General features: G+C 38.8%; 1 protein-coding gene across 1 annotated transcript; it reads left to right on the top strand.

Moving 5' to 3' along the window:
• Nucleotides 1-289: 289 nt before the first annotated feature.
• LOC145998397 (uncharacterized) lies at nucleotides 290-12,763 on the top strand. Its single transcript, XM_083134801.1, has 3 exons — nucleotides 290-357; nucleotides 5,021-5,128; nucleotides 9,457-12,763. Exons 1-3 carry the CDS (start codon nucleotides 290-292, stop codon nucleotides 10,004-10,006), a joined length of 726 nt encoding a protein of 241 aa, XP_082990927.1. The 3' UTR covers nucleotides 10,007-12,763.
• The last annotated feature ends 3,704 nt before the right edge of the window (nucleotides 12,764-16,467 follow it).

Below are 16,467 nucleotides of genomic sequence, written 5' to 3'. Positions count from 1 at the left end.
AAGCAACTACGTCACTGCCAGTAGGCAACTGAATGGATCTGAAGATTTTCCTGCTGCTCTCCACTAAATGGCAGCACTTTCCATGGAAGTTAAAGAAGGGGACGAATTTAGGGTAGGGGACGGATTTCGGGCACTTTACCTTAATCTTAATTCTAGCCTTTTATATAGCATAGCTAAGTTATGAAAATTGCGAAGCATAAACTAAGCGAACACAAACATTATGGATTCACTTCATGCGTCCAACTTGCTCGTGGGCTCAGATTCAAATAGATAACGTTACAGTACAATGATGGAGCAGGCATTGAAAGCTGATCTTAAATACTCTTTCCAGTTGAGAGGCAGGTTGAAATTGCTCTGGTGAGTGAACATTAGCCTGCCCCATGTTCCTGTGTCCGTACATTGTAATGATTGGTTGATTGATTGAGTTGGTATTTTAAGTCCACTTTATGCACAGTAAGGCTAATTGGGACTGGACCTACAGTTTAAAGTGGGATCCGAACCACTATGTGCCACCACCGAGTATCGAGCCAGATACCCCTTGATTACAATGCACGAGCGCTACCACTACGCCACCGGGGTCCATCAAGCTCTCCATCCTGGTGTACTCTTTTTGGTACAAGTGATCGGGTGTTTAGTAATACTTCGGATATGTACAGTCACCAGCATTAGAAATTAGACACCTTTATCCTGAAATACTCGCTTTACTGCAATGCGTTGTGTGTTGCCTAACTCTAGGATGATGAACAAACTTATCATTGAAGACTTCCTATTGAAGTTCGCTCTTCAGTAGTTGTACGGCTCGTCATATCTTAGGCTATATGCATTTGTAGCGGTAGAATGGCTCCTGGTGTGTCAATGCTACAAAGAACATAAAAAGTTGGAAAAGTTTGCCGATGGCAAGTCTAGAATTGAACTTTCTTTGCGTCCATTTTAAAAAGATTTCCATGTGAACGGCAACAGTTAAAGTTTCCAAGATGCCTATAAACCACTTGACCAGTGGCGGTGATTAGGGGGGCGAGGGGCAGTTGCCCCTCGACACTTTTCGCCACTTCCTGCCCCGCACTATGCTAAACCTTACCTACAAAGGGAAATGCACTGTCTGTCCCCCCAGTTTTGCACCTTTCCCCCCCTGGTTTTGGAACTCAATCGCCGCCACTGCACGTGACCATGAACTGTTGACTCGAACTGACTTTAAGAACTTGGATACCTCTCGTATGTACCTCTCTTTCCTGAGATTTCGATCAGTCGGGAGATCAATTACATACACATTTTCGGGAATATATTCTTACGGAGTTGCAACTGTAGAAAAATAACTGTCCACAAGGGAAAATTTGTCCGAAACTAGGAGATTATGATCGTTATCTAACAGTAACAATTAAAAAGAGACTGTCACAGGGAGGAAACTTGTAACGAGTTTCATAAATATTTTTTAGTAGATCACAGAACAATTACTTCCTGATCAATCAATCCACTTTCGCTGTAAGTCACATCCTCTCTAGTTTTCAAATCATTTATTATTTTCAGCCCCTTAGAAAGTTTCACAAATACGCCTACCTCTTCTCTCGCCGAATATGTAATGTACAGATGAATAGTGAACTCACGGGCATACAATTTTCAATCCTGCTCTGGCAACCCTGCTGGGAACGTAGCCAGAAATCAATACGTCCACTACAAGAAGAAGAGAGATTATCCACGTAATTTTACCGCGGAAACGAAACATTTGCTTTGAGGGAAGTGTTTAAACGATAATTGCATAGCTCTCATTAACACATTTCCGTTTCAACTGATATTATTCCAGATTGCAGCTCGCAGAGGAATATCAAGGAGTTAAGAATGAATTTTGAGCTTCAAAGAAAACAATTTCAGAAAAGTTGATCGAATGAAATTTTATCGGATGGATTAATGCTGTTACGTGCACACAACAGTTAGACTTGCGAAACAACTGTTCAATCATGCATAAGTTGGTGTTTCACAAGACTGGTAAGCGATCAGGGATCACTAGGCACGCAAGATTTTCTCCATTAGGAAAATATAAAATAGGAACAATCAAGGAATAGAATAATAGCTAAACTATTAATTTACAAATTGTAGCAATATACGAGTAATATATTACAAATAATACTGCTTTCTCTTATTTACATGCTGTAAACTACAACAATTAACTGCCATGTCCAACAAAATTACAAGAGTACTTTTTCACCAGACAAATTAGAATAATGTTGATTGCTGTAACTAGGGGTGTGTGTGATGGAAATTTGTAGTCGGAACTGGATTGAGAAGTGAAATGTTCATAATCCCGACGTTTGGAACTGAAAAAACTCGCCAGTTAGAGACCAGATCATGAAATTTTCGGATGGGATTATTTAAAAATTTCACGACGATGTGAAAATCTCGAATTCTGCACACTAAACCAAAGTATTTTCAATTTCAATTTTTTGATATGTAATATAATAATAAAAAAAAGGTAAAATATTTTATGACTTCAGGCCAAGATGTGAAATTTTAGCCTCCCCCCCTGAGAAAAATCCTCCGGGCACCCTTGTAACTCAGTAAGTAATAACTTTATTTTCGACATCAAGTGTAGAACGCTATTTTGAATTTCTGCCATGATTTTCGATACACCTTCTATTTTGTTAAAAGACACAGACAAAATTAGAAAAAGGCGATGTGGGGGGGGGGGGACTTGTGCCTCGTCCACTAAACAGTCCAGATTTAGCTGACATAATTAAGTTCCAAACACAAAAGGATTCTTGGAAGTGAATAGAGTATTTTATTACATAATTGGTTGAAAACCTTGAGCCTAGATTTTGTTGCTGCATTGGGGAAACACAGGACATGAAGGCTGGAAACGAGCCTCACATAGAAGAAAGGACAAATACGAAAAATCTGGAATCTGGTTCCGGCCTGGGTGTGACTGTTCCGTTGATTTTGTTCTTTCATTAATTTCAGCTATTCATCATTCATCCCCATCGTCGAGATGAAGCTACAAAGGCAACGCTAAAAAACAAATACGAAGAGAAGGCTCCTCGTACAGTGATTCTCTTACTATAAAGTAAACTTTTTATTTCTTCTATATGCCTGATTCTAGGGTATGAGAAATGAAGGTCCTAGGTTTGAATCGCCGTCAGAAACACAGAAAGAAAAAGTAAACTGAAAATTGTTTTATTTATTTATATATTTCATTTAACGTCGCATTTCTACCAATTTTGGCTAATTGCGAAGATTAGGATGGATAAGTGATGACGTGGATGAAAGGACAATTACAAACATTAATGAACGACAGAACAAAGTTCCTTCAGATGATTACACTTGCCGCAGGCCCAGGCGCCAGAACCTCGTTAGTCTGTATCCTTTAGAATAGAGTGAGAAAGTATTATTTTTACATATAACTCGCCAGCCCCGGAGCAGAGTCGTCATCATCGTAACGACCTGCCAGTCGAGAAGTTCAAGGTTTGAACCGTGATCAAGGCATAGGTGTTTCATTCTGTTTGTCCCGTCCATTTCAATTGTTCACCATTCATCCTCATCGTCGCGATAAGCCAAAAATGTAGAAAACATACGTCAAATAACAAAAGTAGAAATAGATACATAGTGTGCGAGAGTAACGGTATGGTCACAGTGGATTCAGTTTCAACCGAAGTAATTGAGGACTAAAAGTGGTAAACGTTGTAAGTGCCAAAAGCGAAAGAGTTGGGAAATCGCATCGTTCCGCACATCAGCCCGTAAGAACTTTCACACCAGTAACCTCTTTACACGCCCTTTGAACTACTTAGAGGGCTACCAGCCACTTTTCACGGTTACCACATTATAAAGCATGGCACATTGCACAGTTTAACGTGGAAAACGGTGTTTGAATTATTTTGGCACTTACAGCGTTTACCAATTTTAGTCTTCAATTACACTGTCGTACACGGCTAAAACCACAGAACAACACAGTGTGAATAGATGCGAAGGGTTCCACTGTTGTTTCACCGAACACCGATTCGAACCAAACCTTTTTTTTTTTCGGTCGAATGCGCCAGAAGTGTAGTGCCGTGACCTATTTAAGCCTGGCTTATTGAGTTGTTTGGGTGACAATAGTGTACATACAATTAAAAAATAATAATAAATTGGCTTGGTTTACGAACGTAAATCATTAGATGATACACATGAATCAAGAACTATCATAATCGGAGACCAGAAAACTGTGAGGGCCTCCCGATGGCGCAGTAGTAGCGTCGTCACCTTGTAATCAAGGGGTCCCGGGTTCGATACCCGGTGGAAGCACAAGTGGTTCGGATCCCACTTTAAACTGTAGGTCCAGTCCCGATTAGCCTTACTGTGCATAAAGTGGACTTAAAACACCAAATCAACCAACCAAAGCCAGAAAACTGTGCCTTAAAATTAATTTTTCGTTATTAAAAATACTGGGATGTACGGGACGGGATAGGAATTTGAAAATTTGAAAATCCAGACGTTCTGGGAGACAAAAGTTCTCCATTTTAAGCGGGAAATTTTCGAAGCGAGAAATGGTCGAAATATCCCGACACTCAAAAATCTAGAATTCTGCACATTTTCCCCCGTTCAAGTGACTGTCTTTGCATTTCTGGAATTAAAAAAATGCAAATTTCAAGAAATTTCTGGCACTTATAGCGTAGAGAATATCAAGAATTATCCACTTCAAATACGATCAATTGGAATTTCCCAACTATTCGAGATCCCTATTAAATATAGGCGCGAATAATAAAAAAAACTTCCGAAATCTCATTAACCCATTCTATTCCCCTTGTCCAATATATTATTTTCAAAAATGGGTTTTCAAAGAGTGCAACCATTTCCATACATTAAGTACATATGTATTTATAGAATTATACCGTTCTTGTTAATTTGTTTGTACCACATGTTTTTATGTTGTTTTTTAAAAAAAATGAACACATATTTCAGCGTTAGGGTAGCTTGCCTGAACTAACTTTAAAAATTTGTAAAGACAGAGTGCAAGATAACGTGCAGCTGGCAACCCCTCCCTTGTTGTTTGTCACAGGGAGCGCTCGCATGCGCGACAGGCTGTGGTGTCGCCCTCTGCACGTCTGTTGCTGCCAGTAGGAGAGGAGAGAGGCAGGTTGAGGCACATACGTAGCAAACCATCCAGGTGAGTAAACAGTACACCCGATCACAACAGTCAATTGTCTCCTAGGAGCTAATCCTTCTGTCTGTGTGCCACAAGTAGACCAATTTTGTTCACGTAACAAGTCTCTCGACTGTTTCGGCGAACAGACTGCTATCAGATATTTGTTTGGTTGGTCACTGAGCCTCGATGTTCCCCGAAAGGTCAAAAGAAAATAGAATCGTCTTAAATTAGCAAGCTCGTTTTGTTGTTCCCGTTCAAAGTGACCTTCCTTGAAAGAACCTCTTGTAAATAATTAAATAAGTTTGTCAAGAAATAGAAGTTTGCTTTAAAACTTCACTCATAACAAAGGCTCACCGTGTTCGAAACGTGATACATTTATACGAGAAACGAACCAATGAATGCATACTTGGCTAACGTAAAGGTCCTAAAAATAAAGCATGAACATGAAAAATATGAAAGACTCGTATAGTGCAACTTATCTGCCAAGTCCCATTAAATGTAAGAATAAAAAGATAACAGACTCATGAGCAAAAAGGTCAAATTTTAACGTTCTGCAAAATAAAATTTAATTTGCAATTTACTCAACTAGGAAACTTGCCCGAGGATGAAAAACAATCCTATTTTCTTGATTATAGTACTATGTTACAAGCAAACTTGTCATAAACTGTTTTAACAAATTTGGAACGAATTGCATGTAACAATAATACATGCAAACAGAAATATATATGCATTCCCACTGCCATGCAGTATTGCAATCAATAACAATCGCATGTTGAATGGGGAGAAAGATACTGTGCTGTCGGATATTTTGATTGGTTCCCGTACCATTATCTAAGTTACGTTTGTCGATTCTTTCAGTGTGGAACATATTATCTATGTATCTTTCAATCGATTTCCATAGACGTAGTATGTGTTTTGAATATATTGAGTGGTTGTGTTAAGCAAAATAAATATTCTGTTATTTTATGCAAGTCAGCATGTCTGTTCTATTCGTACATTTCTTAAGATATTTTAGGGGAATCTATTGATGTTACATTTAAATGGGCTGAATACCGTATAGTTCCTTTCTGTTGTAGTTAACCAACTGTAGAAATATGTAACAATAGTAACTATAGTCTATTTTATAGTGTAAATAATCTATGCAAGAAAACTGGAAAACACGTTTTGATCAGGCAGACGACACAAAAAGAAATCAACTGGTGGTTCTGTCTGAGCTTCATTTATTTTTCCTACATGAGAGGAGGCGTCATTACGTCATAAAACCCTATATCTCTATGCTTTCTCTGTGCAATAAGTAAAATAGGATGAGTAAAAAGGACTTTTAGGCTGCGACAGTTATGGCGAGCGCAAAGTTCTAATTTATTCTGCTACCGAGTATTTTTTTGTTTGCAGCACTCCCTTGAGTTTCATCAATGGACAATTAAGACTATTGGCTTGCAATTAAGAATTCCCATTCAAATCGTATGATTAAACAAATTTAGTGTTTTTTGTTAAGCAAAGGTGTTATGTCCAGTACCAATAATCCATTGCGCATAAAACGAACTCAAGGCAAACCGTAACGAAACTTTTGATAACTTTCATTTTAATGAGGCTTTAGTGAATTCCAAAGGTGTAATTTTTCACCCGGAACTTATTCCTACTTGTTTTCATAAATGCACTTCACTTAGTGTAGAGGAAGTTCTTATTTCAGACAAGACGAATATCTTCATTAGAGTAGAGATCGACTCGACTTGTTTCCTTGTCTCTTAACAATATTTAAATAACGTGTTCACATATTAGATTGATTGAGTTGGTGTTTTAAGTCCACTTTATGCACAGTAAGGCTAACATATTAGAAATACCTTTTGCATAAACTCTTCTATTACAAGAAAGTCAGATTTACATACTTGATAATTGAACCCTGAATTGAATTTAGTTTTTCTTCTAGAGAAATATTTGTATAATGAAGTGATTTATTCATGCTGTGAAATATTATTTTGCCACGAACTCAGTTTGCTATAAAAGCGCAGTGTGGTTTGAAATTTAGTCAACGTCACATAATTTCATGAGAAATACATGCAGTTTACATTCTTCAGGTTTGTGTGTGATAACTGATTTGCTGTTCATAATTTACTAATACGGGAGAAGCCTCCCCGATGGCGCAGTGGTAGCGTCGACGCCTTGTAATCAAGGGATCCCGGGTTCGATATCCGGTGGAGGCACATAATGGTTCGGATCCCACTTTAAACTGTAGGTCCAGTCCCGATTAGCCTTACTGTGCATAAAGTGGACTTAAAACACCAACTCAATCAATCAACTAATATGAAGGTCACTTGTGGCAATCTAGTGACAGTACGGAACTAAGCAATCAAAGAAGATAAGATAGGAGCATTTATCTGCGTATATATGAACAAGTGTTCGTTGATAAAGTACATGCACATATGCTAAAACTCCAACATATCGACTTAAAAGAATTGCTTATGTGCAGTGGGATCCACTAGTATTGCTCGGCAAATTGTCCATGACTATTTTCATTAATTTTTCTCTTGCATCCTATGTGTTTTCAAGAGGTGGATTTTTATGTATGCTGGTGCAGAAGTTGTCAACAGTTTGTTTTGAGTTTTCTTTTAATTCTTGAAGCTCTTATTGTGCCAAATGGAGTGCATGAACAATGGACAATTTGCACGGTAATACTCATGGATCCCACTGTACTACACGCCTGAAATTGAGTGTGCATTGATGACAGAATTCACTATGATTACAGTATTCTGTCGGATGTCGAAACTTCCAATGTTTGTTTCAAAGTCATTTCAAGCTAGATGTTTCCAAACAGTTTCTAGCGAGTTCATACTGTTTAAAAAATATTTGGAATCAAGGGTTGAAAGTTTAGACAAACTTTGCACAACAAAACTATAATATGGGACTTAACATCATGGGATAACCTGAATACTTACAAATTAAGCCAAGGTGTCAAAATAAGGGTGTCCAAATACAATGATCCAGAATTTGTCGACAACGCCTTTATTAACAGTGCAAAGAAAACACGTATGACACTATTTTTTCACTGCCGATAGCAATACAGTTTTATCGGCGTTCGGCAAAATTTCGAAGAAGGTTTCTGACTGGACTCGTGTCCAACCGTAAGCAGCCGTAACGACCTCATCATTAGTCTTGAGTTTCTGACTGCCAGAAAAGATTTTTTTGGTCCAAACAAATGACAGTCCGAGCAAGCCGAGTCAGGACTATATAGAGGATGAGTCAGAACGTTCCACATTCTGTAACGTTTCTGTGAATGTGGCATGTTTTGTTAACTAGGGAATACACAGAATTTTGCGTTTCATTTTGTTCAAGTGAACAGTATATATATTTTGTTTTCTTTTTCTACATTTTCTTAACTTTGTTGATTGGGATAAGCAACTTTGCTTTCTGACGTGTTTGCTGAATGCTTTCATTGTTGGGCTAAACGCCTTCGTATTTAGGTTAGGCTTAGTTCCCTTAGCATAAATAATACATTTGCAGTGTGTTTATGCTAAAAGAACTAAGCCTAAACTAACAACGAAGGCATTCCGCGCTGACGTCAGAAGGAGAAGTTGCTAGAGGCTTGTGCGACAAGTGAGACCCGGTTGCCTGGAGATTTCAAACTGAAGTGGCCAACAACACGTGTCGCTTGTCGTGTCGGTGTGAAATCTACCTTAGAAATAAGGAAAATATTCCGTTCTCCAAATTGTTATTGTATTTATAACTTTTCGCAATCATTAACAAGTTCAGTATTCGATTCCCGGTGGGGAGACATTTCAATGGTTCTGATCCTTCTTTTAATTGTATAGCCAGTCCGAAACTACGTACTTCAAACGGCTGTTTCTTTTTGTAACTTTGTCGATATGTAGAGGAAAATTAGGAAAGAAGTGAAAAGTGTAAATTATTTAAGTTATGTGTAGCAAAATGCGGAAAAATTGTGGTTGATTTTAACAGCTCATCTATACTATTGTTTGCCGACAATGTTGACATGCTTCCCTCTCTCCACTTACATGTGCCGTCAACACATATAATATTGGAAATCAGTGGCGGTGATTAGGGAAGCGTGGGGGACAGTTGCCTCCCGCACTATGCTAAACCTTAACTGCTAACGGAAAGTAATCTGTCCTGCCCCCCCACCCACCATTTTGGAACCCAATCGCCGCCACTGTTGGAAATATATTACTGTTACATTACAATGTTCCTTCGAAGAGAAAAAATAAAATTTGTTTGCAATAAAGAATTATCTTTCCTCCTGGAAAACTACTTTGTATAAATTATCTTGTATCATATTGATCTATTTGATCTATGTTATGTTGGATTCCTCTTGAAACGGCTATCTTTTGGTCTTTCAGACGAAGTTGCGTGGAAGATGCAAGCTTTGGATTGAAGAAACCCAGCGGATTACCCAATCCCATGTTGTTTCTTCAAGTTTTACAAATGAGCGAAGATTTTCACAAACATTACCAGCTTGCAAGGATGACTGCCCCAACATGGTACACTAGCAACTTACTGAGGTTGGTCGTATCGGCAATCTTTCTCATGGCTCTATGCATAATTTACAACGTCGTCAGAGACTTTCCTGTGAACCTACGACTTTCCGGAAGGAGAATCGGTGACCAAAACGAAGAACGCAGACAGGACCTTTTGGAAATGATTACAAACATCACCAGGACTGTGATTGCCATGGAGGAAGAAGCTAAAGAATTGAGGGAAAAGATAAGGAAGTTGAGGAAAAGGACTAGCCTGTTGCTGATGCGTCAGGGTCAGTTACCTGTGTGGCCTAGTTTTCAGGACTGTGTGCATTTTTACTGTCGCCATTTGCAGGTGATGTCGAAAAGTGAAAGACCTGTTCGCGTTAGCTCAACTTCGACTACAACGTTTCACAGAAACAGCACAACGTGAGTGAGTGTGTGAGTTAGGGGTGGCGGAGGGCCGAAATTTTTAACCAACGAACACGTACAGCGACGAACGTTTGTAGGCTGTAACGTCCCCATTGAAAGTCAACCCAGAAGGGACTGTACAGTACAATGCATAAGTATTTCTCCACAAATTGTCCTGACTATTTTCATTACGTATACTCGTGCAGAGGACGTCAGCAGCTTATTTGACTTTTTGTTTCTACAGGGTGATTATAAAGTTTCGATCCATTTCTGTGAAAAACAGATATTAGAATCAAACCAGTAATGAGAATGGACAACCTAACACTTAGTAACATAATCCACCACAGGTTGCACTGAGCCTTCCAAATGACCACCCTGCACGTCCACACAAAACTCCCAGCGACGTACCGCTGCACGAAACACCTTTTCTAGCATTGTACATGGTTGTGTGGACGTGCAGGGTGGTCATGTGGAATAAGACTCAGTGCAACCTGTGATGGATTATGTGTTACTCTGAGGTTGGGTTTACATTATCTGTAGAAGTCTTGATAGATTATGTGTTACTAAGTGTTAGGTTTTCCATTCTCATTATTGGCTTGATTGTAATATCTGTTTTTAACAGAAATGGATCGAAACTTTATAATCACCCTGTATTCTTGAAGCACACACTACGTAACACATGGGAATAAACATGGTGATGCACAAGTGGCTTGTGAATACTTATGAATCCCACTGTACAAGCCGCTGAACCAGACACAGTTGGGAGAAAAATTATATCAAAAGTAAGGACAAAATCAACTGCTACTTTTCACATAATACTATAGTTAGAGAGCGCAAATGATATGTACAGTCACCGGCAATATAAATGGGATACCTAGATCCTGAAATACTTGCTTCCTTGCAAGGCGTTATGTGTGTTGCCTAACTCTACGGCGGTGAGTGGATTTTAATAGCAAATTTTCAATAACAAGTTCTGCCACCACCGCATTGCAGGAAAGGGAGTATTTTAGGATCTAGGTGTCCCATTTTTATTGCCTGTGACTGTACATGCATAAAGATAAGTTAAATTTCACTTGGAATCATGGGCCACGCTCCTTGCCTGGAAAGTGAATGCAAGTCTGAAATTATTTGACGCATATAATTTCATTTCAGTCAGAATTTGCAGTAATTATATTAAGAGACTTATAATTATACAAGTAAGACTGGTACAGGGCGGGTGGGGTCGGGAATATTTAGATGTGGGCAGTCACATTAATTTACAGCGTAGAAAAATGCATAATTGGATTAAAAGAGCACTTAATTATCTAGTTTTCTTCTCTTGTCAGGAGACAGCAGAGGACGAATTGGTCGTCTGTAACAGAGGGGTTTGGCAATCTCACGGTAATTCTACGCTTCTCTCGTTTCTATAAATGAACTAGGCTGGTTAACAGATTCCTTAACTATCCTCAAACCTGTAAAGGGACATTTAAAACCAACGAGGTGTAAACTGTATCTATTTTATTTGCATATTTTCGAATTCTTTGCTGTGGGAATTCGACCTCTTTTTAAGCATTATTTTTTCTTTCTTAATACATAAGGAATCTCCATTTCTACTCAGTAAAATATGCCAATCTTTTTCACGCACTCCCCCTCCCCTTCCGCCTGGTTGCATTTTGTACTCCTCAATACTTGTGCAGTGGTACGAAGGTGAAGTATCGGATTAATCTTTACGATGCAGGAATTTTAAAAGCCAAAACTGATCACTACGTTTTACTTTCCCCGTCTAGAAACCCCTCCCATGTATCTGACGTAACACTAAAGGGGTGCAAACATACATAGGGTTGACCCGGGTGCATCGTTTCTCTTCCGTCACCCCTTAGTAAATGTGTGTGTTGACTCTCAACGAGAACTGCAGAGACCGTTGAATTTAGTACAGTAATCACTGTACTTGCCAAGTTTTATATGCTGCACCTTCACCTACTGAGACCTGAATTCCAGTACTAAAGAGTTCTAATATGCCTGTACGAGAGAGCTCCATCTTTTCTTACACAACTACACGCACAAAATTTTAAAAGATTTGGAAGATGGTTTCCAAAATACAGGACGTTATATATCGAACATGTTCTCTCATTGTAGTGCTCTTGCCAAGAATGGAACTCGTTAGTGCAACCTCGTATGTTCAGTGACGTGTCAGAAGAGGTTGGTGGGTGATATAACCCTTCGACTTTGTGCCAAAACGTTACTAAAAATAGCACATGCATAAAATGATGGTAAAATTTAAAACTGACACTACAATCCCCTTACAAAATTCCCTGGCACGTCACTGCTTATGGAGTTTGAGCAGTTCTTTCAACTTCGCTGCAGATGTGTCGGGCAGTGCATAGTTTTAACGCATCACCTCTTTCATAATTGCTGGTATAATTCAGGAAACATTAAGTACAGGATGGTGAAGCATTGGAAGGACGATTCATTCGACATGACGACATTCGGAAATACTACATAGAGAGCTGGAAATGTGTGTTTACTGTATTCCCGCAAAATACTGGTGGATATTAATGATCAGGAGTGTATAGAACATAAAAAGTAAGTACAATGACTAGGAACCAATAACAACAATAAAACTTATACGAATACTCTTCTTTGTACTTAAACGAAAGTAATTTAATTTGATTAGAAATTTAAGGACCAAAACTTAATCTTTTAAAAGTATAAATTTCAAACTGCATAAAAATAGTGGTTACTTTAGAGAACACAATTTTTGTAAAGGAAACTGAACGAAGCTCAAGAATAAAATGTTATTATTTACAATAATGTTTAGATATTTAACTGATTTTTTTTTTACTTCCCACAAAATTTAGCTCTTTTTAAAAAATATAACCTTGCAGTTTAAAGTAGGGACCAAATCATGGCGTGGTGCTATGCACAGGGGAACACTTTACATTACTTTTACCAAACCACTGAGAGAAAGAGAGAACCCCCCCCCCCCTTTTTTTGGTTCAGTGAAATTACCAGATTACCTGTTCTATCAGCTTGTTCATAAAAATTTCTTCAGACTTATTTTATTCTTCTAAATTAGAGACGTATAGGACGGGATACGGATGAGAAAGAAATTAATTTCACACACTAGATGGGATTGCAGACCAAATGTCTACATTTTCCTGGTAGTTTCGCAATTTTCTCTGCGAAATGCTCAGATAATCCCTCACATTTCGCAAATTCTATATTGTTACATGTAATTTCTGCCCGAAGCAGTTGTTTGTGAACTTGTAGCACGAATATTACCATTTCATTATAAATTCCCGACATTAAGCATTCATAAAGTTCTATTTTTTTTTTCAATTTGAAATTTCCGAACTGTTCGATAATACCGAGAGTCGATAAATGAGGACTAAAAGTGGTAAACGTTGTAAGTGCCAAAAGCGAAAGTGTTTGGAAATCGCATCGTTCCGCACATCATCCCGTAAGAACGTGCACACTAGTGACCTCTTTGTACGCCCTTTGAACTACTTAAGAGGACTACCAGCCACATGTCACGTTTACCACATTATAAAGCATGGCACATTGCACAGTTGAACGTGGAAAACGGTGTTTGAATTATTGTGGCACTTACAGCGTTTACCAATTGTAGTCTTCAAATCATTTCCCAAAGTTCAGATCGGAATGTGAAACTATATTTCCGATTTGTTTCTGTTGGAGATGTAACAGCATGTGGGTTAGCTTCAGCTATTACTTCTACTCTCTCTGGGTTTGGTGTGGATACAGAAAAAAAATGTTTGTTCAAGGATATGCTGGCGCTGATGTAATGCATGGTGGATTTAAGGGGGGCGAGATCGATAATTTCAGAGAAGTGTCCAAAAGCAATTTTTGTGCTTTGTTCAGCACATATTTTAAGTCTAGGTGTTGCACATCATGTGAAATTTATACGATAATAAACTACATTGGGACTGTAAAATCAGTTATATATTTTTCCTCGAGTCTTTTCAAAGGAATTTGTTTTTTAAAAAGGCATTGCAAGAAAGCCAAGGAAATACCGTGATATTCTCAAGTTGTTTGACACAAGATGGACAGAGAGGTATCAAAAGTAAGTAGCGGGACTTTGGAATTGTTTTCACTAATTGTAGAAACTTTACAGACTTTACAATTTACAAGTACAAAAGAAACATTTCAGCAAGCTCTTGAGTTTCTACAGTGTGTAACCTGTGTGGAGTTTGAAATATCTCTACTTGTTCTAATAAAATTGTTTTCATGCATTGCAACATTATTTTTGGCACCTTAAAAAGGTGGACTGTTCAGTATTGTGGACATGTCAGCATTCTAATAGAGATCATCATCGTCATCATCCTTCGCCGTTTCCTGCCTCCGGCTTTAGTGGTGCCTGGTCCAAATTTCGTGTATGAAGACCGAGAATTTCATGGCATAAAAAAATACTTTTGTTTAAGCCTGGGTTCGACACACACTCGAACACTTAACTACCATAAAGAGACAGCCGAAAATTTTATGAATGTCGAGAAGAGAAAGCAAGAAGTTGTTGCATATGTAGACATTTTAGCGGAAATTGCAGACTCTATCAGGGCTCTACCTACTGAGCTACCGAGCAACCCTTGACTTCGACTGATTTTTCGTTAAAATGTCTAAATGTCCTGAGTATGTCAAATCGTAAGATGTTGCCTGTATAGTGAACAAGCACACAAAGTAAAGGAGAAAGAAGAAAACTGAGGGGGAATCCCATCGGTTGAGTAGAACTTTTTCTTCTGTGGTCAACAAGAGCCACCACTTCGAGGTATCGATGTAAGTGACCTACTAAGGGAGATTTCACACCGTGTTGCCTGAGGATTTCACAAGTTGAACGTAGGTTTGTGCGACCTTTTGTATCGCTAAGGTGTGAAACGTTGCTATTGATTGGGTCATTCCAAACGACATGTATCGCGTGTCCCTTCTTTCTGAAATCTTCCTAAGTCTTGAAGATCCAAGTCACAAGGATGGAAAATTAGGGCTTTGTTAAGGTTAGGTGCGAAGGCAGGCGACGGCACCCTAAAGGATAATATCCAAACCTGAAGGAGGAACGTATCTTACTTGTCTCCAATACGAAATGATAACAACTTCTGGTGAGTTGATTTTAAAAAATGTGTCCGAGATAAAGAGTGGAGAGTGCCCAGGTTTTCGGAAGGGAGAAGGGTTACGCATACTATTTTTGGTGGTCAGTCCTCATCTTGCTATCTTCTCCTGTCTTTGACTTTTATATATATAATAACGAATACTGGGTCAAATGGGGTTATGACTTAACCAACCCTTCCTTGGGCACCTCACTGGAGATAAATGAATAAGCATTTGATCATATTGGGGGACGAAACATTAGATGTGTTGGGAACGGAAGGGTTTACACTTTGCATTAATTGTTTCGCTATCCAGCTGTATTCTAGAAGACTTCCTTTGTTTCGTGCCGATATGAGACAAGACTGCGGAAGCTGTGACAGACAATTTTAAACACTTGCGAGGCCTGAATATAACAATTTGGCTTTCATATGAGCTGCAAACATGGAAGGACAAGACTCATTAGTGCTGTCCAGGCTTGAATCAGAGAGAAATATTCGAGGGGTGCCCAAAAGGGGGATTATGGCGCAGATTGCGCCATCGAAATTTGGGGGGGGGATTTTTCCTTAATGTAATATAAAATTCAACATTTATATATTTTTCCAAAATAAATGTAAAGACGTTTACACCTTAGGTACACCATATTTAATCCATTAGATGAAGAAAATGAAGTATTTAGAGGTAGCGATGCCCACAGGTGGGTTTGTGGACTCACGTTATGTCCAAGCAACTTTTTGTGGGGGGGGCGATTTTTTGTGATGAAAATTTGATGTGAAACAGTACAGCATTTGGCACAAGTTGAATTACGTTATTAACTATCCATTGCTGTTACATAAATAGCAAATTCTAGACTGCCAAGGAAACTGTAACGGGTAGTATTATTATTAAGGAAGGGTGGATATTCAACTCTTACACACTGGGTCTTCAATCGACACGTGGATTCTGGTAGGGGATCCAACTATTGAATATCAGTATTAAATCTTAGATTATCCTGGGAATTTTATCTAGGGGGGGGGGGCTGAGCATTAAATTTGGTGGGATATCCATTCATATCGGGGGTTAGGCGTAGAGCTGATAACTCTGCACTGTAAAAAGACATGTCAAAAAACAGCAATATAAGGCCATGGATGTTCCCAAGGTAAAATATTCCGGAGGTAAAATAGTCCCCCGTTCGGATCTCCGGGCGGGGACTACTTTGGGAGGTCCCTGGACTAAGGATAAGATCTACGTTAGGAATAAGGATATTAAATTAGGCACCTGGAATGTTCTGAGCCTTTACCGGCCTGGGGCATTTCAGTGTACAGTTAATGAGATAGTGAAGTATAAATTAGATGTAGTAGCTGTCCAGGAAGTTAGGTGGCCAGGAGAAGGGAATTGTAAAACTAAAAATTATACTTTTTTCTATGGTGGTAC

Source organism: Lepisma saccharinum, chromosome 14 (assembly GCF_977018435.1).
Source record: "Lepisma saccharinum chromosome 14, izLepSacc3.1, whole genome shotgun sequence".
NCBI lineage: Eukaryota > Metazoa > Arthropoda > Insecta > Zygentoma > Lepismatidae > Lepisma > Lepisma saccharinum.
The sequence above is the reverse complement of the archived record's forward strand: the minus strand, read 5'-3'. Positions and strand labels throughout refer to the sequence as shown.

What these genes read in the sequence shown, in the direction of transcription:
- LOC145998397 (XM_083134801.1), top strand. Translation starts at nt 290, where the DNA reads ATGGAGCAGGCATTGAAAGCTGATCTTAAATACTCTTTCCAGTTGAGA. An exon ending in GGCAGGTTGAAATTGCTCTG is followed by an intron (nt 358 to 5,020) that starts GTGAGTGAACAT and finishes TGTTTGTCACAG; the next exon opens with GGAGCGCTCGCATGCGCGAC. An exon ending in ATACGTAGCAAACCATCCAG is followed by an intron (nt 5,129 to 9,456) that starts GTGAGTAAACAG and finishes TTGGTCTTTCAG; the next exon opens with ACGAAGTTGCGTGGAAGATG.